The sequence below is a fragment of the Tamandua tetradactyla genome, chromosome 12 (genome assembly GCF_023851605.1).
Source record: "Tamandua tetradactyla isolate mTamTet1 chromosome 12, mTamTet1.pri, whole genome shotgun sequence".
Taxonomy (NCBI): domain Eukaryota; kingdom Metazoa; phylum Chordata; class Mammalia; order Pilosa; family Myrmecophagidae; genus Tamandua; species Tamandua tetradactyla.
This window is the reverse complement of record NC_135338.1, coordinates 5,480,414-5,506,581: the sequence shown is the minus strand read 5'-3', so window position 1 is coordinate 5,506,581 and position 26,168 is coordinate 5,480,414. Positions and strand designations below refer to the sequence as shown.

The window sequence follows — 26,168 nt, the reverse complement described above, 5'->3', positions numbered from 1 at the left end:
TTGAAAAGAGGCGCTCCAGGAGGCGCTGACAGAAAGCACTATACAGGAGCAGGCTGAAATCTGAAGGCAAATGATGCTTTGGCCTGTTTGGGCAGAGGTTGTTTATTCCCCTCCAATAACTGCCACACTGGCTAAGACCTTAATGGTCCCCACCTGCTTGTCTACACCTGGAAGCGATTCCTCCAGGTCGGATGCTTGGAGCTGTCCTATGTAAGGACACTGTGGGAACTGCTGCAACCCCACAGTGGGAAAGCAAAGCCATGCTCAAATGCACTGCGGCGAGGCAGAACACCGCCCAGCTCCTTCTCAGCAGTGATTCCTTCCAGCAGAAAACAACGTGGAGAAGCAGGTCTGAGACCCCTGCAGGAGAAAGAGCCTTCACAGCAGTGTAAGGGCCATTCTGTAGGCCTGGGGGAGGGAAAGATCAGATGATGTGTGAACTATCCTACTGCTTTCTACCTGAAATGATCCATAAAGCGCACCATACTTTCTGCAGCTACTACTCTTCTCCTGCCTGCTTAGTTCAAGCAAAGCCCACGGGAATTTTCCACGATCAGTGTTCAGCGTACTCTCACTCACTCTGGGTTTCCAGAGGCTCCAGTCTTGACCTTCTTGACCACCTCCTTGGGCCCTCATATTTTTTCCCCACCTTCTGGAATGTCTCCTGCATACCGTGGTGCCTCCTGAACAAGGAGGCCATCATGTGCCCCGTGCCTGTTATAAACCCACACTTGTACTTTTCATTTTGCAAACCTTGAATTTCCTCAGGAAACTGTCTCCACTACTACCAGTAAATGAAATTCCCACTAAGTAGTGACTGCTTGTGGGAGGAATTCTGGATAGATAGGAGGCAGGAAAAGAGCTGTTCAGGCAAATATCGACGGAGATTAATTCTATACAATAAATTCATTTGGAAGAACCTTTATCTAAGAGGAAAAAAAAATCCCTTATTGTAGCCAGTAACCATGAAAAAATATCAGGCATCAAACTAAGCTTATCTTCCTTCCCCAAACCAGCTCTTCTGAGTTCTTGATCCTGGGAAATGGTAATGCCACCCTCCTACTCTTAAATGGGGCCACAACGAGGTGAGGCAAGCGAGGGTGCCAAATTTAAGGAGCTCGCTCTCTGAATCAGCCTTGGTCTCCAAACTCCACACTAGTACTTATAGCATCTCTCTTAGCTGCTCCATGGTGGGTCGTTGGCATATCCAACTAATACAAAGGAGCAGGGACAGGGTGAACAGCTCTTGGCTATTCTCGCTGTGGCTGCTCTAATGGAGACCTAGTCATCCGTCACCTGGTTGGTGTCTCAATGACCTCTTGCATACTTCTCTTCTCCCGTGTCTCGCACACTCTTTGTGTTTACGTCACTACCTTCCATAGAATGAAGCCCAGATCTCTTGGCACTGGCTTTACTGTTTCTCCCAGTGTGGCCTGAACCCCCCTTTCCAGCCTTACCTGGAACTATCATTCCCACCTCAAACACCTGACAACCTAGTTCAGCTTATTCCTCGCCATCCTCTGCGTTAGGCACTGCCACGCCTTTATAGCTTAGTATTTTGGTCCATGTTCTTTCTTCATTCTGGGGTGAACCTTCTCCACCTGGCAAAAGCCAGATCAGGGCCCAGCCCAAAGTCCCCTGAGAATCCTTCTCTGCTGCTCTAGCCTTGTATCTCAACTCATATCACTCTGCCTTTTAGTTAGCTAGCATTTGCACAGAGCCACCTCCCTTCTCCCCACAAAACCAGGAAGGGAAGTGTCTCGGCTGTTGGCATAGTGTTAAGTCACCCCTGTATCCCACATAGCACTTTGTAGAGAACGATAACTCTATAAATGTTTGTTGAACCCAAGTGTAAAACTATCCACAGAAGTTTTTTAAAAGTAATTATTACTTTTTTCTCCCACTACTTTTGTTTCTTGCACTGCTACTGCCTTCATTCACTTCTACCCCTGCATCTTTGACTTTTGACTCTAACAGAGAAATAAAAATACACAACTGGACTTTAGAAAAAGCAGCAAGTAATTGTTAGGAGACTTAGGCTGATGACAACAAGACTGTTCTTTCTCTTATTCACGACCCTCTTCTCAGAGCTTGGCACAATTAAGTGCTCCACCAGTAAATGCGAAAAGACTAAGTGTGTAACAGTTATGATCATTTTATGCCAGAGTTGTGTTGCATATTATTATAAAAAGCTTACTTAAGGATTTATATAACATCCAACATTTTTAGCCACTTAAGATATCTGCAACAACCCTGCAGAGTAAAATATTGAGTCCTTCTTTTCCAATTTCACTCCTTTTCAGTGATTTCCAAGGAAGCCATACACCAGCTTGGGGTTGGAACATGTGGTCATGAAACAAGACTGAAGTGGCTCAGCCTTCCTGGCATGTCACATATCACTAGTGATTTTGTCTCTTAGAGTCTGCATTTTCCTAGAAGACCACGAGAAGAGAGGGAGACCTTTCTACATTTAGTAACATTTATTTATGCATTCAGTATCAAGTACATAAGTGCAAATATCCAGAGTCCATAATTAAGTCCAATAGGAACTACAGAGAAAGAAATACAAATTGTAATAAAGTTAACATGCTGGTACTTTTTAGTTACCATACATGTAAATCAGCCCATCAATCCCAGACGACAAAAGTACTGCTATTTGTTTTGGGTTTATTCGTTTATTTAGTTATTTATTTTAAGTTATACAAAACTGATCGTTACCATAAGTACGGTTGACTGTACTTTAACATTGTGTGTGTGGAAAAACACTAAAACATCAGTCTACAATTCTATATGTGGTTATTAAAGATTAATCCAACCAGCAACCCAGGGACATATAAGCAATTTCCACTATTGCATCAGTGCACTTGGCAGGAAAGGCCCAGCCACGGGGAACATGAGAAGCTACAGAAGCATTGCAGAGAGGAGGAGAACACTGATGAAGGAAAGATAACTTGAGCTCTCACCATCATGCACTTTTTTTTTTTAGCAACACAAAATAAAAACCACATCTAATACACTTTTATCTATACTTTAGTGTTTGACACAAGTAACTCAAATATTCTAAGAGTACAGAAACAGCCTAAAAATAGCTGTTTTGAAGTTTGTCTCTAAGATTATGGTACTGGGGGAAAAACAATCAATTTGCAGTAACATGTAAGAACAGAGCTGTCACCACTCCAGACATTCCTGTTGGTGTCCGATCCCTGATGGGATGTCAGTTTACTCAGCGTGCCTTTTAGCGCCTGGGATTTTAGCCTGAATCCTAAAAGACATAACGTCAGAAGACAATAAATCACGTGTTATTAATGAAATAATTTTGTTTTCATTATGCTTTGTTGCTTTAATGAGCCAGGTGACCCAATAACTCCACATTCCAGAGGGTATTATAGTTTTTATGTATGTGAGTATAAACATTCTTCTAAACTGCAATAAGAAGAACATATAAATTGGATAATGAATGACCCAAGAAAGTCACATTCCTTAGATTATAGCTTTTCAGGCAGATGATCATGCTGACTTATTTTAGGGCATGTCTGAAAAAGAGAGGGTGTGATTACTAATATGCCAGGATGATGGGCATGAGCGAAGGTGGTCCCAGGCACAGGAGCTTCTATTCATCCGAGGCATACTGCAAGTCCCCACAACTGGAATCAAGGACCCTGCACCCTAGTTCCAACACTGCTCCTAACTGGCTGTGTAACCAAAGGTCAGCTAGTGAGCTTTTATGGACCTAGAGAACTCCTCTTTAAAATGTGCATGTAGAATAGATATCTCCAAGGCTTCTAACATTCTGTGATTCTACCATTATTTTAGAACGGGTTATTAATGGAAGCAAATTGGTTTGTTGGTTTAAAGCTTTATGAAATCATCATAATTTTGACTGGGATCTTATTTTATGTTAGGCATTCTTCCAAGTGCTGGAATTGAATGGTCGACAAAAGGGAGAAGGTGCTTATTCTCAGGAGCTTTTATTCTGGTATCAGTTGAGGGGCCAGATAAAAACACATAGACAGACAAGAGAAGCTCAGATGGTGATCAGTGCTATAAGACAAAACAAAACAACGGGGTCTGACAGGCAGGAGGGGGCAGTGGTGGTGAGGTGGACTGGTCTCTGCTTTAGAGAATGATATGAGAAATGGATGTCTGATGAACAGGAAGGGACCACCAGGCAAAAATTTTGGTGTTAAGTATTTTGGAGAGAGGGTACAATGAATACAAAGGTCCTAAAGTGGGGACAAGTTTAGGAGGTGAGGGAAATAGAGGCCATGGTGCTTGGAGCATGGGGAGGAGAGGCAGGTGGTAACCAGATGATTTCAGAATTTGTGGGCCATGCTAGGGAGCTTAGGTTCTATTCTGTGTGATGGGAGCCACTGACGAGTTTTAGGCAGGGGAGTGATGGGATCAGATTCATATTTTTAGAAGAACACTATGGCTGCTGCTTAAAAAACATGGGGAGATGAGGGTGGAGCAGTAACGGAGGAAGGGAGATCTGCAGCAGTCCAAAGGCCAGATGGCAATGACCCGGATGGTAGAAGAGAAAACGGAGAGCAGTGAACAGTCTGGGGTCTATTTTGGAGATGGAGATGACAGGGCACGCCTGATGTCTGATGGACTGAATGTGTGGATGAGGGAAAGGGAGAGAATAATCAAGGAAGAAGGTCCTTTGGCTTTTGGTCTTAGCACCAAATGAATGATAATGCCATTTATGGAGATGGTGATGACTAAAGGAAAAATAGGTCCTGGGGCAAGATTGCAAGATCTGTCTGGCCTTCTCGAATTTTAATGTTTATGGGACATTTAAAAAAGATATTAGATAGGCAGGTGGATAGACCTTGTGCTCAGAAATGGAGGACTGGAGACACCAGTTTTAAAGCCCTTGGCATAGAGACAACCATTAAAGAAATGAAGGAGACGTAGATCAGAGGGTGAGGTCCAGGAGAGGTCTGTGGGAAAAAGCAATCAAGGCTCAAGCAATGTCCTGGCAGCCGAGAAGAGCGTGTAACAAGAGCAGTACTGATCGAGCAGGATAAGGATAGAGAGGTGACCACAGGATTTGGCTATGTGGAAGTCACTGTGACCTTGAAAAGAGAAACTTAAATGCTCGGGGTGAAGGTATGATTAGAGTAGGTTGGGAAGAGAATGGAGAGAGGGCAAATAGAGATGGCAATGACAGAAAGTTTTTCTGAGAATTTTTGCTGCTAAAGATGGCAAAGAAATGGAATGCAAGCTGGAGGAGGACATGGAATCAAAGCTTTTGTTGTCATTTTCCCCTCAAAAACTGTAGATATTATGATCATGCAAATTAGCAGATGGAGGGAGAAACTGATAATGGAGCAGAGAGTGTAGAAACCTTCTAGTGGAGATACCCTAGGTCTATATTCTGCTTTTCAAAAGTTTCATATATACTTTTCAGGTTAAAAAATCTTAGAATGTTACAGTAGACCCTGTGATAACTAAGTCTGCTTTCCTCCTAGTGCAGAAGTCCTTTCACATCTGTGACAGTGGCCAACTAACTTCTACTTGAATACTGAATGTCAAGAAGCTCACTGCTTCTTGGGGCAATTGGTTCTATTGTTGGACAGCATTAATGCTATTGGGTTTCCACCCATTTCATTAAATCTCAGAATTTCTGTAACTTCAACTCACTGCCCTTCATCCCCAATGAAATTCAGCTTCACTGCCCATTACTGCCATTTCCTGTACCCCAACACCCTGGTCATCTTTCTCTGGTGTTATTCCAGTGTACTAGTGCATCTCTTAAAATATCCAAACCTGGAAGCAAACACAGAGATGCCGTGACTAATATGGGTTATAAAAAGACTATGGCTTCTTCCAATTTAGACTTAATATTTCTGTTAATAATTTCTAAACTTGCATTGATTTTTAAGTTCCTCATTGACTCATATTTGCTGTGGTCAATTAACCAATTAACCCCTCACCCAGGTACTCTTTACACACACTATTGTTACACCCTGTCACCTCTCTCCTTCCCCACCCTATTTTGTGAAATTGGCTTTTTTAAAACCTAAATATAGGATTTTACTTTCCCTGCTAATTTCATTTTATTGATTTCAGTTCAGCATTCTAGCTTGCTCAAGACCACTTGATTCACTGTGAATCTTGAGCTTGCCATCTTCTGAATTTGCTTTTGCTCCAAGCTGTGTGTCACCTAGAACGTGGATGAGACTATTTGGTTTTGTCTTCACACAGTCATGTGAATAATGGGGTCAAAGGAAGGGGCCTATGCCACATTACTATGCCCCACCCCAGAGAGATCTTTTATTAATTAACAAACATCTTTGGGGTCTACTTTTTCAACCTTCTAGAAATCTATCTAATTTATCTGGATCATAATCTCCATTTTTCTCCACAAAGACTGATCAGGAAAACCCGTTGCATGGTCTGCTGAACTCAGAATACTCACCAGCTAAAGAATGGTCCATTTGATCTTCTGGTTTATTGAACATATCAAGCCATACTATTCTGAGTTTGTACCTAGGATTTTGCTTGAAATTAAGCACCCAATTTGTCAAAATTTAATTTCTAGAATCAATTTTTTCCTCTCATTTGAAGAACAGGACAGCTTTTGTCCAACTTCAATTTTCAGAGATGTACTTCCTTCTCTGAGATATGTCACAGAACATTTAAGAGAGTTTCTAGGTGAAATCTCAGGCTATTTAATCTTCTTAGACTATAACTCATCTGGACATAGGAATTTGAATTCACTCAAGGTAGATTTATTATGTTTCACTTATTTAAAGCTTTGATTCCCTCTACAATATTTATTTTACCTTTTCTAACTTGAATCACTTTTTCCTTATTTTCAAAACTCTATGGAGTAAACAAGACAGTGTAATTATCCCTGTTTAATAGTTGGGAAATTCAGATTAAATGCCTGGACATCATTATCCATTCAGTTAGTAGGGATAGAGGACTAGTGCTGAGGTTTCCTGACCCAATATGGGATTGTCCTCTACAGCTCTCTAGAACTGATTTCTAAACACTGTTGATAATAAGGATGATGAAGATGATGATATTTAACATTTATTGAATGCTTCCTATGTGCCTATAAGAGTACATGACAGACCTTACCTTATTTAATCTCCAACAATTCTAGGAGGTGAGTATACTATTTTCAATTTAAAGATAAGGAAATAGTCTCAGAGAATCAAACAACAATGCATGATGATCTCATATAGCTAAACGTGCCAGAAATGGATTCAGTGCAGCCTGTGTGATTCCAAAGAGCATGCTCTTAATTGTTCTACTAAAATGGTGTTAAGTTCTTTTGCTGGATTCCAACATGGAATCATAATTTTAGAAGTTAAAAGGGCCTTAGAGGTAAGATCCCACCAAAAAATTTCCTTCAAAATTCAGTTCCAGGAAAAACAGGTTTTCTGGAAGAACTGCTCTTTCCTCCTTTCTGATACCAAAAACTATGTAACAGGTTTTTTTTAGCTACCCTAAGGCTCAGAGCAAAATCTGAAGCTCAATTATAGAAACTGTATTGGTCCTCACGGCATCATACTTCCTTTCTATTTCTTTTTCACAGCCTTGATTTCCCATTTTAATGTAAGTTACACTGTATATGTTATATTCTTTGTCACCTCTCTTTTCTCTCCATTTCAACTGGCCACTCCCTCAACACTTTTGTTTGAATTACCATGGCCTCCTAGCTGATCACACGTCTCTAGTTTCTCCCACTCCAATTTTTCTCCTACTAGATTGTCCAAGTGAATTTTCTAAAACATAAATCAGATTACATCATTCCCCTGCTTGAAAACACCCAAGTCTCACTATTTTCTATTGGATCAGAGTCCACACTCCTTAGGGCACTCACCACCTGGCTTCAGTCTATCTTCTCAGACTCTTTTTAGTTGACCTTTCCACTCACTTAAGTTTTAGGCAAACTGGCTGACTCATTGCTTCCCAAACAGGGCCTACATTTTCATGCGCCTCTGCCTTTGCTTATATAATTTCTTCTTCTTGCAATGTCTTTTCCTCATTGTCGACGTGATAAAGGTTTCCCTATCCTTTAGGGCCCAGGTCTAACCTCATCTTGGTGACTTTTCATTATATCTCCAGACAGCAATAGTTTCCCCTCATCTCTCTTACTTTAACATTTTATACAACTCTATTATAGTTCTTATATTGTTCTATGGTTATCTCTCTATAAATCTGTCTCCACCAATAGGCTGAGAGTTCTTCCAGGGCTGGGATCATTTTATCCATATTTGCACCCTCTGTGCCTATTATATTGAGCTCCCCAAACATAACAGGTACTTTTCTTCTGGAAGGCAATAAACAATTAACAGATGTGATTTTCTCAAGATTCCCAGGCTAAGTTACTGGACAATTTAGGACTACAACCTAGATTTTTCATCTTCCAATTTCCGGATCCCTGTGCTGGTGTTCATTGCACCTATGAGCTTATTATAATATAAATTCCTGGTTGCCAGCTCTAGAAATTCTAATTATGTAATTCTGTTATGGAGTCTGGGAATTAGTATTTTTTAAAATAGGTTCTCCAACTTCGAAAATGAGCAAGTTTCAAACTATACCATGTTACCATTTCTTAATGCAAAATAATGAATTTTTTTTTTTAATTATATGGGTAGGCACCGGGAAACGAACCCGGGTCTCCGGCATGGCAAGCGAGAACTCTGCCACTGAGCCACTATTGCCCGCCAATAATGAATATTTTATCCTTAGTTCGTTAATATTCATTAGGTCTTGGTTACACTTGGGACCAAGCTGACAATTACTGGCATTTTCAAATCTGTTACATATCTGATACAGATCCAAATTCAATATAGAAGTCTATATGTTCCTAATGACTAAACGAGGAAGAATGTAAACTATACCTGGTAAAAAACAAGATCTTTATATATACTTCAGGAAAGAACTGCAACTGATATCATGCAATCTAATAACAGAGGAATTTTATTTAAAGGGATTTTGTTTGTTTGTTCTGTTATTATACATCTTTGTTTAAATACTTTCCTTTAAATCTGACCATCACTCAGATCCAATCATATGGGAGTTTATGTCAACTAAGTCTATTTCCCTTGTGACATGTGTTTGTGATTGAAGCCAAGGATAACTTTCGATTAAAACAAAATCTGAATAATAGAGACAACATAAAAACTATCATTTTAGATGGAGACATATTTAAAAAAACTAACTTAAGCAGTAGGGAAAAATACAAAGTTTAATGACCATGTTAGCCTTGAATACTTATTACTAGAATTGTAATTTCTTAACATAATAAGATTAATTAAACAAATGAAAATACATACAAAGTTGAGTTGAAATGGTGTAATTTATAATATAAAGGTAAAATTTTTTTACGAATTTTAAAAATTACAGCTTTAAGAACTAATTTCATTGGTTTAAAATACTTAGTGATATTCACTGTTTAAGATATTGAAAATTTTTGCTAACTTAATTGTTTTTATTTATTTATTAATTTATAAAATGCTATAAATTAATATTACTTTTCTGAATCAGGCTTCCTTCTTTCCCCCAGCTCATCTTGTTCTTGGACAATCTCCAGACAGATCTGAACAATTTATCAAGTTCATTCATATTGACATCTGAAATAAACCACTGAAGGTTTGGTCTCTTTTGGTGTTTTAACATTTATATTTATTTTCTTAAATAACATGATTGATAAAGGAACAAATATATGGCTCAAATATGTGAACGAATGATCATAAATCAATCTATTACCTTTCTAATTTTTTTTGCCCCCACCTATCCACTCAAATGCCTGCTTAAGACAGTGCTGCCTTTTCATGAATTGCACTACATAACTTACTTTGCCACAACAGCATTTATGTGAGTCCTTACAAGTCCCAGATATTGGTCAATCTGTGCCTACAGAAAGAAAGAAATTATGAGCACATCCAAAGTTCATGAAGTCAAAATTTAACATGAGTGATGGACATACAAAGAACTTACCTGATGCTTAACATACACTACAGGTAGAGTAAACATTGAAACCACAGCTGGGATGAAAAGCAAATATAGTATTAAAATTCTGAACATTAGCAAAAACAAGCTTATATATATAGTTAGGTAATTCTAAAGCATTCTTTAAATTAACCAACATCCTAGATAAAATAGGACAGGGCAGTTCACAAGAAAAATGAGAAGAAATTGAATTTTTTACTGAAATTTTTTATATTGTCATTCCTAGTCTGTGCCCTCCCAAAATGCAAACTAATCTCGACTCATAGCTGTCATATGTATTATTCAATATCCGAATATATAGTAGAAACCAAATAAAACCAGTTGTGGTTGAAGAAATATGAAAAGCTTTAGATAAGAAATACATATTAGTGTTTAATATATATTATAGTATTTAATTGAACATGCTCTGTTCTCAGGGATAACTGTGGCATTCGTTTCTAAGAATCCACCAAATCAAGCTAAAGGCTGACAGTCTAGGAAGCGTTGTATTCACGGCATGTGTGAAGGACGACAAAACACACTGTCATCTGTCTTTACCCAGGAGGAGCAGGGTCAGGCCATTGAAGAGAGCGCCCACGTAGGTCAGCAGCCACATCAGCACTGCAAACTGAAAGAGGAAATCATCATTAGCGACCCTAGATCCGTTCATGTCAGATAAAAGGCTCATTTCATTGTCTTGTTTTTTTTTAAGATTAGAATTTGAGGCAGAGCACATCCTGATTCCGATAGAAAATGTAAGAGCAATAGATATTTAAAACTCATCACAGAACGACTAAAAGGGGATCCAGCCCCCCTCCCCCCTTTTTTTCAGTATCCTTCAAATCTCTTCTTTAAAAGATCAGTTACTAGGCAGCCTGCCTACAAGCCCTGACGGGGTGGGTCCAAAGCTGTGGGGAGCCGGGAAAACTCACAACCACATCACCCAGGCTTTTTCCCATCCTGATCATGGCTTAGCCAAATCATGATCGAATAACTTCCACCTACATGTCAGCCACGGGGACGTCAAAGCAGCTTTCCAAAGAAAGCTAGTGAAGTCAGCAAGAGCACCAGATTGCGATACAGAAGCCCCGGATCCCCGCTGGGTGTCGGGTCTGACACCCTTTGCTCCTTCAGATCATTCAGCCTTGGAGCCAAAACTGTGTGAGGACGCTCGGACGCCTAGCTATTAGTAGTGTCCAGAGTTTCTTTCAGTGAAAACCCATATCTATTTTTTTTGGTATCCCCAAACTAGATGAGAGTTTTTTAAAAAAATGTTTATTTTAAACTAAATTTAAGAAATTGGCTGAGGAATTATAAATGATGAAAAGAGGCAACCTCGTATGTTGTAACAAGTGTGAAATTAGAGGCTGTGTGGTCTGAGTTTGATCCCAGCTCTGCCAGTAAACGGCTGGGCAACTTTGGCCAGCTGTCATAACCTCCCTGAGCCGCACAGGTTTGTTGTCTGTAAAACAAGGGGACTAGGGTGGTGCAACAGTGGCTCAATGGTAAGAGTTCTTGGCTGCCGAGCTGGAAACCCCGGGTTCAATTCCCGGAGCCTGCCCACGTCAAAAAAAAGAAAATGAGGGACTAGACTGAATGATCCCAAGGCACCAGGTACCTGGAGGTGTTACAACTCTAGAACATAATGATGACCTACGTTTTACTGCTCTTCCTTATGTTGTAATAGCACACCTGCAGGGAAAACAAAACGCAAGACCAAAGCGAACGGCTTAAGCAATCATACTTTTAAGGAATCCACCAGGTCCTGGACAAGGAAGAGCCTTCTCAATTCTTTAAGAGTGTTGTTCACGTAGAACTGCAGGCAGTCCGTGTACTTCTGAATCTGCTCCTGAGAAAGGGTGATCTCGAGCTCCAAGTAGGCCCTGTCAACAAAGCCATCCCCCCAGAGAACGCGGTCAGCGGCAATCACAGACAGGCTGGCCGGCATATTGACAGGCTGGCACTCTGACAGCTCAGCTTTCCTTCTCTCACCGCGAGGGCAGCCAAGTAGCCCAGGGCCCTATACGCAGCTGCCTCCAGTGCACGGGGGTGGGGTGGGGTGGGGTGGGGGGGATGGGACGCAGAAACCTCAGCTCTCTGTGGGACACTGTGACTGCATCTGTCTATCAAAGACTGAGCAGTATACTGGGAGCTGATAATTCAGCGAGTCTGGTTGTGACTGGAGAAAAGTCAGTCCCAAATTATCTTATTTTCTGAATTCCCCATATATCCCTGGCCCAGCAGGCAATTGTGAAAGCCCCATTTCTTCTCAGCTGCTGGGAGATGAGTTTTCTTTTTAAATAGGTAAGATGGCTGAAAATCCTAGTCACCAATGCTTGTTGCTCATCGAAACTTTAAGAGTTCATGTTTAAATTCCGGAATACACTGCCAGGTTTTATTTAGAGAGCACTGAAAACTCAAGTGATCTGGGTCGTATTAAAATGCTCATGGTTTTATTAAGAGCAGTATTTTGAATAATTACATCTTTCATTTGTTCAAATGGCAGATTTAATTCTTGGGCATATAGGTATACTATCTAAAAGTTACTCCAGCCTCACCTTCCTTTTTTGCCATGCTTTCCTGCATAGGCCACCTGCCCGCTGGCTGCCCTCCCCCCTCCTTGTCCACAGCTCCCTGTTACCTACCTGGAAGGCGTTTTTAGAGTTCTTCCAGTGCTTTTCTAACTCTGGGAACTGAGATGAAAAGAGCAAAGCAGGGTTTGGCCTGAGTTTTAGGGAAACTTTACATTTAAATGTTATGGTTTTCTCTACTTTAAAAAGAAAAATATTGATTGGTCTAGAAAGTATGTATTAGTTCAAAGCATGCTCTGAGTCAGATATTCCTTTCACTGACCAAAATGAACTCAGCCAGAGGGAAGATTTAAGTTTTAAATGTGTCTGTCTTAGAAAGATGAAGTAGTTGAGCTCATTGTAGGTAGACGCCTGTCCCTATAACTGGGCACTGGAGACTCTAAGCCAAATGAGAGGAAGTTCTGCACGTGTTAACCTAACAGTCTCATGGCCAAGAACATGCGAGAAGCAAGTCTTGCTTGGATGGCTAAGGGCAGAGGGTGGAGCAGGGAGGGCTCTAAACGTGTGGGCTCTGGTCACAGCCCCGGGCCCCTGCAGTGGCACTTCTCTGCTCTTCCCAAGTTTGGGGACAGGAACTTGGGCAGCCAAGCTACAGCCCATAATATCCACAAACACGGCACTGGAAGAAGGCCAAATCTGTCCCGAGGGCGAGAATGTCCAGACTATAACTGTCTGCTACCCTGAGGTCAGGACCCAGAGCCTGAGAGGGGAGGTCTGATACACAGCTCTTTTCCTTTTGTCAACGAGGCCCCACAAGCAGGCATCTTTTCCCCTTTTAAGAGGCTGGTGTGCTGAGGCCTTGATTCAGCTGCCTGGCGAGGGTGAGTCAGGGAGTACTCAGAGGAGTGGTCAGCAAAGGGCTGAGGCTGGCCTAAAAGCCACTGCACAGCACCCCATGCTGCTCTGATCCCAGACTCACACCATGCCTTCTTAGAGGAGCTGAGGACACCTGCTGGGGAGCTGCTATCTGGGGCCAGCACCAGGCCATGATGTAGCCCCAGCAAACAGTGCTAAAAGGACCAGAGGCTCACGGTGTACATTAGGGAGACGAGCTGGGGGGTGGAAGACAAAGCTCCTTTTTCCCTGCCACACTTTATAAAGGTACATTGCGTTCTTGATAGTTCTTCCTCCAAGAGGTTCTAATCAGATTTCTCCAGTATAAAAATAAAGACGAAGGCAAATTGCAAGACCTTTCCTAACTTTTGCATTCAGAAAGGTTCGCCCTTCCGTGTTAAACCTCCAGAGAGAGGCATGGAAATAAACATCAGCCCCCCACCCCCACCCCGACCAGAGCCGGCTGCATGGTTTTTACGGGCTGGGTGACCCTGGGAAGGTTGTTTCACTCCTTGGCATAGCAGTGTTTTCTCCTGTAAATGGGGATTATAATGACCGCTCTGCCTTCCTCGCAGTGATAGACGGCTTAAGCCACCGTTGAAATACTCTCTAAATTATAAAACATCGCACACGTATAATGAGTTACTAGCAGCAGCAGTGGTTCAAACACAAAATCTTAATCAAGCAGTAAATGTCAGAAGGATAGGGAGTCTGTTTCCGAAATTCCCACAAGGAAGGACCGGCTTTGCAAGACGCGGCCGTGGGAGGTGTTAGGCGAGGAGGGCGGAGGGTGAGCTGCGCGCTGGGGCGGCGGGGAGGGCCGGGGCCGTGGGGAGGGCGGAGAGGGCCGGGAGGACGCGGTGACGTGGGGTGGACACGGGGAGGGCCAGGGAGGCGAGGACGCGGGCAGGACGCGGGGAGGGCCAGGGAGGCGAGGACGGGGAGGGCCGCGAGGACGTGGGGTGGACATGGGGAGGGCCGGGGCAGCGGGGCGGACGTGGGGCCGGCGGGGCCGGCGCGGCCGGGCACTCACTTGAAGGGGTGGCCCTCGTCGGTCTTCTGCACGGCCTGCAGCACGGACTTGTAGATGCGGAAGCTGATGGTGGCCGAGAGCGCGGCCAGGCCCAGGTAGGCCACGACGCTGACGACGCTGAACTGCGTGAGCGAGAAGAGCAGCAGCAGGAAGCTCCCGAACACCACGCCCGTCTGCTTCACGTCCCGCCAGTACAGCAGGTCGATAGCTGCGAGCGGGAGACACGACACGCGCGGCCGCTGAGCGCCGGGGCTCGGCTCGCCGAGGGGCCCCGGGACGCGCGGGAGGAGGCGCGTGGCTCCACCGGGGGCACCTATTGCCATGCCCTTGGGATCTGGAGACTCGTATCCAGCCCTGACAATCAGTTCTGATTGACACGGAAGGAAGAGCCATTGCCCTTCCAGGGACCTCTTTGGGTGGATCTCCCTGGGCTGGACGTTTGATCGGAGGCCCTGATTATGTGGCTTGGAAACAGAACTGAAAATAGTGAGGGTTCTGTGAAGTGCCTGTCCCTTCTTTTGGATGCGTGGATGGCGTGCGCGTCCCGGTGCCCTCCTAAGTTTGTGTCTCAGTTGTAGCCTGTTGCATTCACCAGTCATCCAGATTCCCCCGCTGCTAAGGAGGGGCAGCAGTTGAGCGGGGCCACTGGAGAAGTGGTGGCTTCAGTGACACGCAGGAAGGTCCAGGAGACCCCATTCAATCCCCAAGGCATCTGGACAAAGGTACGGCTACCTCTGAAACCAGAGCAAAACTGAGGGGCGTATGGCTGTCTCAAGAAACCCTGAAGCTGACCATTGGATTAAGCCATCTTATACAACCTGGTTTGTTCACTTCCATTCCGTGTTTGGAAAATATGGAATGCAAGGCTTTAAAATCTGCATCATACCTGTCATCCGATTATTATCTTCCTTGAATTTAGAAACAACTGATTCAAAGAAATAAAGCCATGGTGCTTCAAATGTGGATACAAAATGGAAGTATTTTCATTATTTCCGGTCACCAAGATATGAAAAAAACCATAGAAGTCCTGCTGAAGAATGTATGCAAATTCATTCTCCAGTTAGCAAGTGAAAAATTATTTTTATAGAATGCTTAGTTGATCGATTTTCAGAAAGAGGAAATAAGTCACAAAATGCACATCTCACAACCAAATGAAAGTGGCAGTTGCTAAAACCACTTCATGTCAGTTTACCTGGAGGCACCAAGTTTGTAGAACCAGATGCCAGTCATTTGCTCCAAGGAAAATGGGGCGACCAGGTTGAAGAGAGCAGGGAGCTGCTCCCTTCATGCACAGGTGTGCAATTAGTTGATGAACAGTACCAGAGAATCTTCACACCACCTGGTAACAACCCTGAGGCTATAAGAAATGTTATCTAGCAAAGAATTAACCCCTTTGGCAGTAGACTTAACTCAGACTGGCTGGAGAATAAATCAGCAGTTCAAAGGTGAGAAGGCTCTTTTGTAACAGACTGAGGATACCCACAGCAATCTGAAGCTACACAGAGTTTACTTTTGAGCTGATCCTCCCTCCATCGCTACCTACTCTTCCCTCCTCTTCTGCCCCCCTCCCACCACCAGTGACATTAACTCCGAAAGATTCCAGTAGGCAGCCAGTTCACTGGGCATAAATTTGTTCCCTTTTCCCCTATAACACTTCTGCAGTGTAGGAAGTAGAGGGGGGTGGGTCACAAGCCCAGACTGAGGTGAAAAGATTTTTTGTTTCTTTGAGTAGGGCCGGTCCTACAAGTCTGTTTCTAGGCACAATGGAAAAGCATGCAGCTCCAAAGTCTTTTTCCTCTCCATGCCCCATTAGAAACTCATTCCTTTGGCTTAACTCTTTTCTATCTTCAAAATGCTTATTGTCATTTTTTTTTAATGCAAAGATCCCACAGCTAGATAATGCATTAAAGATTTGTCATTAACAACAACGTTTGAATGAAGTGGGAGAAGACAGGATCTCCATAGATGCTTGGTTCCCTTGGGCTTGATGGATTTGGTGACAGGGAGTCTAGGTAAGTCAAGGCTTAGGTCTAAACCAGCTGGACTAATAATGGTCTTTGGGCACTGAGGCCTCCTGGTATTTATTCTGTTTTATACAGTAAGAGTGACAGGAGGGACTAAAAAATGGAGACTAAAACATTATCATATGTGAAGGGTTATCTTTTCCACATTCATTCAAATTTTTCAGTGCCAGGCTTTGTGCTAGGCCCCAGGGATATAAAAATAAATGAATTGTAAAAAAAAAAAAAAGGCAAATAAATAAGAATTAAGCTGTAACTTCTGCTGTATGATGCCCACAGAATCAAGACACATTTGGAAACATTACACGACAGCATGATTTGTGCTAAAGGTAATACTACTTAGTGCTAAGGAAGGCAAATAAATCCCCTAGTGAGACAGGAAGGAACGAGGAATACTCTGCAGGTAGTTTTAAGGCTGAGAAAGGACAGAGTTTTGCCATTTTCAAGTGGAGTTAAGCAGAAGGTAACTTTCCAAAAAAGAAAAGGGTAACGAAGTGCTTGACACCTGTTAAAAATGGTATGCCCTCCTGCCTCTAGGAATGGCATCTGAATCTCCCAGCACCTGTCCCAATACCTGCAGCATGGCAGGCAGCAGAAGAGAGAGCAGCAAGAGGAAGCTAAGTGAGTAATATTAATTTGGTGTAGAATCATTGCACAAGAGGTCTCACTATCAACTTGCTAAGATTGCTGGAGGTCTCTAATTAGGAGGTCAGCAAAAGAATCTTTTTCTTAAAACAGTGGGATGTGGATTCTGGGTACTTTTGACATGATAATCTATTTACATAGATTCTGAAATGCTAAAAGCACTTTCACATATCACCTCACTTAAACCTCACAATAAACCCCATTAGATGGGTAGATTATAGGCAAAGACGCTAAAAGTTAAGAAACTTCTATCCTAACTAATAAGGAGGAACAGGTTTAAATCCTAAATTTGATGGTTTTCGCAAGACAAAACAGTTGCCTCTGTCATACTACAAAGTTAATTTGAGGCAACCTGAATTATATTTAAATTTGCTTCTGGAGCTAGATATTTAAAATGTATCTTCTTTTTTTTCCTTTGGAGTTGAAAACTAGTCACCACTTGTAAGCAAGTATTGATCATCGATTGTTGGGAAGTTCCTGCTTTTAAAGAACTTAAAGTTTAGTTGAGAAGATTGAATATTCCCTTAGAAACGATTCATTTAAAAATCATATCCTGTGCTGTTAGAGGTGACAAAAGTTAAGTGCAAGCAAAAGATGGTGCTGGGATTGATAGAAGAGAATGTGGGGAGGTTTGTGAATGTGGCGAACAGTTTGCTACGGAGACGGGTGGATAGAGGGAAATATTATGAGGGATTAGTTGACAGGAATGGCGACTAGCTGTGGAAGAAAGGAGGAAGAGATAATTAAGGGTAAAAGTAACAATTTAAATCTGGGTGACTGATTAGTATCACTGACAAAAATAAAAAAGGAAATATGAGGGTGACCTGGTTTGGGGAAAAAACTGACAATTGTTTTTAAACTTACAAATTCTGACGTGATGAAGCACAGCGTTTTGCCGCAGCTTGGGGCAGGGATGGGATAAGGAATATGGATGAAATGGGGCTTACTATTACACACAATACTTGCTAAATTTTTTAAGTCCTGGAAGTTTTTTAGGCTTTGTCAGGTTAATCCTGTTAAAATGGCCAGTAATAACATATATGTCCAATGCTATTCACATGAATAGGGACAGTACACAATTGGAAATGCAGACCGAAATGTAGTCCAGAGGGTTGAATATTTGCATTTGGGTGTATTCTCAGTGGAAATGATCATTGAAGCCTTGTAAGTGGATGAAATCTAAAAGGGAGTAGAGGTTAAGGAATGAACTTTAGGTTAGACCCTATTTTAAGGGTCAAAGGAGTAAAAGGAGCTATAAAAACTGAGTTCTGGCTGAATGTTAGACTACGACCCCAAACAGTGTGGGCCACGGCAGCTAAGCCGAAGGTAACTTTCCAAAAAGAAAGGGGTAAGCTACACTGTCAAGGGCTGTAGGCAGAATAAGGGAAATGAGAGTTGAGAAAGGGCCTCTGGGTTTGGATACCGGAAAGGCATTCATAGCTTTTGAGAGAATAGTTTGGCGAGGAAGTGGAAATGAAAGCTGCATTGAAAGAGGTTGGGTAGATGGTGAGGAAACAGAACTAATGAGAAGAGATTCTTTTTGCGGGGGAGGCTCAAAGTATAAAGAAGATGGTAACTTGGGGGATAGTAGCTACAAGAAAACCTTTAAGTTGAGCAAAACCTGGGACTGTTAGTGGACGGAGAGGGGGTGAGGATTTTAAAAAGAAGAGATATTTGATAAAGCAAGGTCTCAGTGGGTGGGAGAGAATGGGGATTATCATAGCTTTTTTGTCAAAGAGAAGAAAGAAGGGACGTGTAAAGATACAGTGACATTTTGGGAAGGTATAGGGTTGCTGTAGATATGTTTTGAGGTGGAAAGAGAACTATATAAAGTTGCGTGAGGCAGATTAACGCAAATCTTCCATGGAAAATGAGTCATGAGAAAAGTCTTGAAAAGAGTAGAAAAAGCTGAGGCCTGCTCCATCCAGTATAGCTTCAATGAGCTATATGTCATGTGACTATGGAGAACCTGAAATGTGAACTGAGATAGGCTCTTGAGTATAAAATACATACTGGTTTGCAAAGACTTAGTACAAAACGGAATGTAAAACATCTCATTAAAGGTTTTTGTATGGATTACATATTGAAAAGGTAAAGCATTAGATACATTGGGTTAAACAAAATATATTATCAGAATTAACTTTGCCTGTTTTATTCTTCCTTTTTAATATGGCTACTAGAAAATTTAAAATTACATATGTGGCTCACGTTATATTTCTGTTGGACAGCACTGGTTTAGAAAATACAGTAAGGTTTCAAAAAGGAAGGAATAAAAGAATTGCCAAAGTGTAAAGAGCATCTGGTTCAAGTTAACAAGATTTAATGGACCCAGTCAATAGGGCTGGATGCTGGGTATCCTAAGCAATAGATGGTGGGGCTGCCCCACAACATGGTTAGAGTTGTCTAAAATCTAAGGAGGAAGGAATTAAAATGACCAACCATGGGCTCAGGCTGGGAATAACAAGAGTCAGGAGTGCTGGGAACTGATGGGCTGGGAGAATGTCAATGACTGTTTTTAGGCAGAGGACGGGCAGATGGCTCCAATGCTCTGCTGATTCAGTGCGAAGGGTTTGGAAGTGATGAAGTGATCAGAAAATATCTGTGTTTCAAATCTACTGTGTAAATGCTGATTTCTCACATTTTATTTTGCTTAGAGTAATACAAGCCTTATAGTACCCAACCCCCAAAATATATGTATTTGAATCAAGTTTTATGTAGGAAGCTTTATGGTACCCAATCCAAAAATAGATGCATTTGAATTAAGTTTTTTTTTTTTTTTGAAAGGGAGGAAGGGAAGGAAAGACAGAGAGAAGGAAGGAAGAAAGGGAAACATCTTTAAACATTTTCTTGTTTTATTATATTTTGTTTGTTTGTTTGTTTTTTTTTACATGGGCTGGGGCCGGGAATCGAACCGGGGTCCTCCGGCATGGCAGGCAAGCACTCTTGCCCGCTGAGCCACCGCGGCCCACCCTGAATTAAGTTTTTTTAAAACACTAGTAGAAAAGATATAAGTAACTCTGGAACTACAACTAGTTAACCCAAGCAGTTTTCAGGTACAGCAACGTGTAAACAGATTTTCTCATCTTCCAATATCCTCTAATGCAGAAAGGTCATGTGAGAGTTTAAACATCTGAGTACACATTCGTGAGGACAGGTATATTACTGTGTTGCTTTGACAATTATAAGAATTCGTGTTTGCTTTGCTAAAAACTAAGGAGCGGTGCATTTTGTAAGACGGTTTTGAAATGAGCTATCAGTGGGTCCTGCCATGTTCACCGATGCAGCTGGGCTTTGGTGATCTCATGCAAGTACCCTGAAAGCACAAATGTGAGCCTGCGGCCTGACTGGAAGTAACTTCGAACTAACCTCGTCAAGACTGACAGATTTGAAGATTCCTAGTATCAAATGTCAAAACCAGCGCTACACTCATTTCCATAATCCAAAGAAGAACAAACAAGAAAAATAGGAGGAGGTTTGAATTAATAGCTAAAAGGAAATTAAATCATATGTTTTTTTCAAAAGAGCCCTTTGCTAGAGTCTAAAATTTTTTATTTGGGATACTATTTTTTGGGGGGGGGGATACTATATTAAATGTACTCAATTATGTGACCTAATAGTGGTTGCAGCATTCAGAAGTTTATAAAAAGTTCATGAACTGTAAAGACTGTGATGTAGCCATTTATATTTTATTTATAAGGCAAAATAGAGCATAAGTGGATAATATAAAATGGCAATACTTTATGCACAATTATCTACATTATTACACCACATTCTTAAATGAATTTATTTATATTCCATCTAGGTTCAGAACAGATTTCAGGTGACATTGCCCTACTTGCTATGGGATAAGTAACGCTACTTTTGGGAAACATTTTTTTTTAAACATTTTCTTGTTTTTTTTTTATTATATTTTTGTTTGTTTGTTTGTTTTGTACATGGGCTGGGGCCGGGAATCGAACCGGGGTCCTCCGGCACGGCAGGCAAGCACTCTTGCCCGCTGAGCCACCGCGGCCCGCCAAGTAACGCTACTTTTAAGAAGACCAAATGGGATAGTGTAACAAATTACTGTTTACAGATAATATCAGTATCTCCACCAGAAAAATATGCTATTGATTTTTATTCCTTTTTTGGCAAGCTTCCAATAATTGATTACCATGTGCAAATTATTAGAAAGCTATTAAACCTCAGTTTTTAACAACCCAGCGTCCAAAGCTTGGATAGAAATGCCAACTTCTCTCATTGTCATGAAGCAAACAAAATATCATCACAATATGTCACTAAGAAATGAGTAGTAACTTTGGCTATTTTAATTTTATTTCCATTATGTAGAAAATAATGGAAATAGATGTAATAAAATAAAGATACACACAGATATTCAAAGATGACATCCTCTGATAAACTAATCCGTGAATTTCATTTACCATGAAACAGCCTCCCCCATAAATTAAAACTGTAAATGGTTATCCAGCAGCCCTGAACCCAGCCAGATGGGAAAGAGTTGGATAAGAACCTTGCAGAGATTCCATTTTCAAGGCCCTTTCTTCACACCGCCTGATTGCAACCTACATGACTGTCAAGACAAAAATGCCAGCACTATTTCTAGATGTTTAAAGAATCCTGAGATTATTTTTATAGAGAAGACATATTAAGCTTGGTGTTCCCTATATATAGCAAAACAGCCCAGCATTTAATCCACACAGATAATCCTCTGCTCTGAGTGAGCTTGGATGGCACCAAGGAAAATGAACAATTGACTGCCAAAGCTACAGCCAGCATCATTTTCTGGTACTTTCCTTCCATGGAGGACAAAAGCATACATGCTATTCACTGATGACTCCCCCTCAGATTGGACTGAATGCAAAAGCTGTTTTTATGCCCAGGAAGGGCTTCCCATTTTCCCGAGTTAAAAGCTGACTGTGACTCCTGTTTCCTAGCTGTGACTGCAATGACATCCCCATTTTCTTGATGCCTTGGCCTGGCCTGGAAGTAAGACAGCAGGGTCCACGTATTTAGGAAAGTTATGGCCAGCATGTCCTTCTGCTAAATCTCCGGCCAATCAAGGGGACTCACCTGGGGTCTCTGCAGGGCAGCTAGCTTCTAAGGAAGAGATGACAGTGAAGGGAAAGGCAGTCAGGCTTTGGGCAACAGGTAACTGAGCCGTGCAGAAAATTTTCAAGGTGCTGAATAATGAATGTTAAAAGCTTCCTGATCAGAAAAAAATATGAAATCGGTTCCTTTGGTCTGCTGGCCATTGATCATAATAAACCAACTCTTAAGCCTATGCATGCCTTCTAAAATCCATCATTTTAGTGGAAATAATAGACAAGAAGCATAGAGGTGGACAGCTGTTGGTTCTTTAAATTTTTAAATTTTAAAATTTTGACCAAAACCATAATGGAAAAAAAAATTCCTTGAACTAAATAGAAAGAAAAAAAACAAGGAAAAGATGATCTCTCATCCTGTTTTTATCAATAAAATATTATGTCCTTCCTAGTCCTTCTAGTAACCATAACAGAAAAAAAGTCTCTTAAACTAAATAGAAAGAAAAAAAAGGGAAAAGATGATCCTTCCTCCTACCACTATTTGTTAATATAATATTATGTCCTTCCAAGATATTATGTACTTCTAGTGATTTGTAAACATCACTAGATTTGATTTATCTCCTCCCTTATTTGTGAAGGGAGGAGATAAATATGACCACATTTGAAGTGCACCAATTGTGAAATAGGTGAAACAGCCATGAATTCTAAAAATCAGAACCTGTTACATTCATCCATTTTATTTGTTCAAAATTAACACTGATTTTGGCGAAGGACTTGTACCTACTGCTTGACTTTTTTTCTCACTTTGGCTATCAAGTAAAAAGAACTTAAGGATTTTGTTTTGTGAAATAATAAAATTACTTTACTTTGATTTCACTTCAAAAATTAAAAATAAATATTTTTTTGGGAAATAGAACTCAATGCTTCTAAGTTCTACAGTGCCTAACAGTTTTCTCATCAATGTGAAACAAATGCTATAAATTTGGAAATACAATTATAATTATCAAGGTTTTGAAGTAATTACTATTATTAAATGCTACTTAAGTAAGAAGATGACATTGAAACTATCATTAATGCCAAATTCTTAGTTTTCAAGTCATCTTAACTAAAAGGCAGCATGTTTCTTTGAATAGCTGTGTTACTCTCATGGAAACCAAAAGGTGGTAACAATATAAATATTAACACATTGGCCAAATTTAGGAGATCAGGTTGAGAAGGATGGGGAATTTGGTTGTGACATGCATTTAATTATTTCCAAAAGGAAGGTACTAACTCTGAGCTAGCAACTCAAGGTCTATCTTATGTTAAATTTAGTTTTGCTGGGTTCAATGGGTGGAATTCAATTCTATTATAAGGTAATTAAAAATATATCAATTACTTCACAGATTTTGTTCCAGAATATATTAACTAGTGCAAAGAGGAGAAAGAAATGAGCATAGAATATCATTACAAATATAGAGTTGTTTGAAAAGTGACAATGAAGAGTCTGGTGATGATGGTAGAACCTTTCACCCCCCAATCCCTAGTAATAGTAACACATAATAGTCACAGAGAGTCAGAATTGCTTTTTTTTTTCACATGGGCAGGCACCGGGAATCAAACCCGGGTCCTCGGGCATGGCAGGCAAGCACTCTTACCTGCTGAGCCACCGTGGCCCACCCCAGAATTGCTATTTTTTGAGTGAAGTATTAATTAGTGGAAATCTGAGAAAAATAATAGAGTTCAAGGTGTAGATTTAGATCAGTATTTTTGCCAGCCTGTCTCGTGCATGGTGAATCTTCCTTAAAAAAAGTTACACGTTGAAGAGAGCCCATCTGTACAGTATAAAACTGAAATATGTAATTAAAGAATGATTCTAAGCTATTGACGCTTATTATAACACTTTTCTTAATTTTAGGGATATCTCTCATGGTAAAGAAATGTACATCTGAATTTCAACAATTCTTTCAGTTGCACATCAGTTTCTTTTACTTCATATATTTGGGTAAACATTATTTAAAGTTCCTTTTGAAATACGTACAATCTTATTTTATAAAAATCTTCGTGTTGCCTAACTAGTCCTTTAGCTTCATTTATATTTACATAGAGAGAAACTGAACCACAGTTATCAAATAGTAGCTGATTAATTCTGGATGGCAACACTTTGGGTGATTTGTGGCTTTCTTTTGACTCTTTGTCCAAATTAAAATTTTCATAATGTGCAGGTTTCATTTTTGAAATTTTGAAATATTACCTGTATATGAAGATTATCTTGAAAATGATAACACATTGTGATAAAAGGAGACCTTTATTTTCAATTGAGTTACTACCTACATTGGCACGTTATTGACATAATGAGAGTTTTCTTTCAGTGAAAAAAAAAAAATCCAAAGTTTTCCCATTGGAATTCATCAGAATCTTTAAAGAGGGAATTTGAAAATATAATATTTATGTTGTAATATTTGCCTAATATTTATTGAATGGTATTTAGTCTAAAAAAATGCTGATTTTGATAAAGTTCTGCTTTATGTGTGAGTGCAAGGTTGTTTTATCAAATGCTCTTTTCAAAAGGCAAACATTTTTTCAATTACTATGGCTAAAACATATTTCCTTTGTGTGTGCTGGGATGCTTGGCTGTTTAATAAATACTTTGAACTGACTCCTTTGATAATAGACTACCGCTTTTAGGTTATACCCTTTGGAAAGCACTTCATTCCCATTGATATTTTGAATGCCAGGAAGCTGTAACTACAGAATGCTGACACGTGGGAGATGACCTTGAATCCCAATCGTGTGACCTGCCTCAACCCTACCATATTAACAAGCATCCTTCCGTTTTGTTAAATACAGTGCAATCTGGAAAAATATCTTTAGAGCATCAATTTAATGATATGGATGGATGTTCTGGTCAAATTTTGTTTTCCTACCAGAGTACCATTTGGATTTAGGGAGTTTAATAGGATATTTAAAGATGTAGGCTTTAGGATAAGTGTGCCCTGCATTCAGTATCCAGTTACATTCTGGGGTCGCTCTCATTGACCTCTCAACCTTAAAACCTTTAGCTTCCTCATCTATAAAAACTAAAGTTACAATAATCTCATGGAGGCTTAAGTAGGATAAGATATAACAAAAGCTTTAAGATGGCAACTGGACTATAGTCGATAGATGGAGACTTTAGTATGAGGAATTGATGATGGTTGTGATGACATTAACAACAATGACATAAAGTTATCAAAATGACTGCCTTGCTGCTAAATTTTGCTTTGCCTGTAATGAGAGAACCAATGTGAAAAACATCTCGGGAAGAGGTAAATGAAAGTTCATGTTTCATAACTCAGGGTTAGAAAGACAGACAGGTGGCAAGTGTTCAGATGGGAAGAATTCTGGACTTGAAGCCAAGAGAGTCACATTTTACGAGTCAATTTGCTACTTACAATAAAACCTTGATCAAGTCACTTAACCTCTTTTGGGCCTCATGTTGTCCAACAGTAAATTGAAAAGCTCAAATGAAAGGCGCTTTGGTAAACTGGAAGCTATGTAACTTGAGAGGTTATTCAGCACTCATCATCATTGTTCCCTAGATAATTCATATTTTTAGAAAAGTCATTGAGGAAAAACGAACCACTTCAGAGGCAGATGGTAGTGTAGTGCGAAGTGAGGGGCTCTGGGGTAGTTCAGGCTTGAATCTAGCCTCTGCCACTTACTAGCTGTGTGCCCTGGAGAAGTCTCAGTTCACCTGTAAGATGGGAATCATTATAAAATTTACACCTCATAGGATTTGTAAGGTTAAGTGCAATGATGCAAGTAAAACACTCAGTAAATGCTCAATAAATATTAGATTGTTGTTGTTTGCATGATTACTATCTATATCGGTGTTTTATTACATTATTGTCTCATTTCATTTTCACAGAGGAGAAAGGGCTTTGGTTTATTAATCAATACTTGGTCTCGGTGTCATTAAAAAACTCAGTAGCACAAGCTGGTGTAATATAATACCATGTGGACTTCAGATTAACACGTTCTTCATTATAGCTGAAATCACATATGTTAATAAAATAAATACAAGGGT

The 26,168-nt window shown here is 40.6% G+C and overlaps 1 protein-coding gene across 1 annotated transcript in view; it reads right to left on the bottom strand.

Annotated features, from left to right (window-relative positions):
* Positions 1 to 2,492: 2,492 nt before the first annotated feature.
* Positions 2,493 to 26,168, bottom strand: part of RTN1 (reticulon 1) — a 268,450-nt gene continuing 244,774 nt past the window's right edge. The window contains 6 exon segments of the mRNA XM_077122477.1: positions 2,493 to 3,262; positions 9,821 to 9,879; positions 9,964 to 10,010; positions 10,513 to 10,582; positions 11,699 to 11,837; positions 14,413 to 14,620. Of these exon segments, the coding sequence (XP_076978592.1) occupies positions 3,220 to 3,262; positions 9,821 to 9,879; positions 9,964 to 10,010; positions 10,513 to 10,582; positions 11,699 to 11,837; positions 14,413 to 14,620 (566 nt within the window). The 3' untranslated portion in view covers positions 2,493 to 3,219.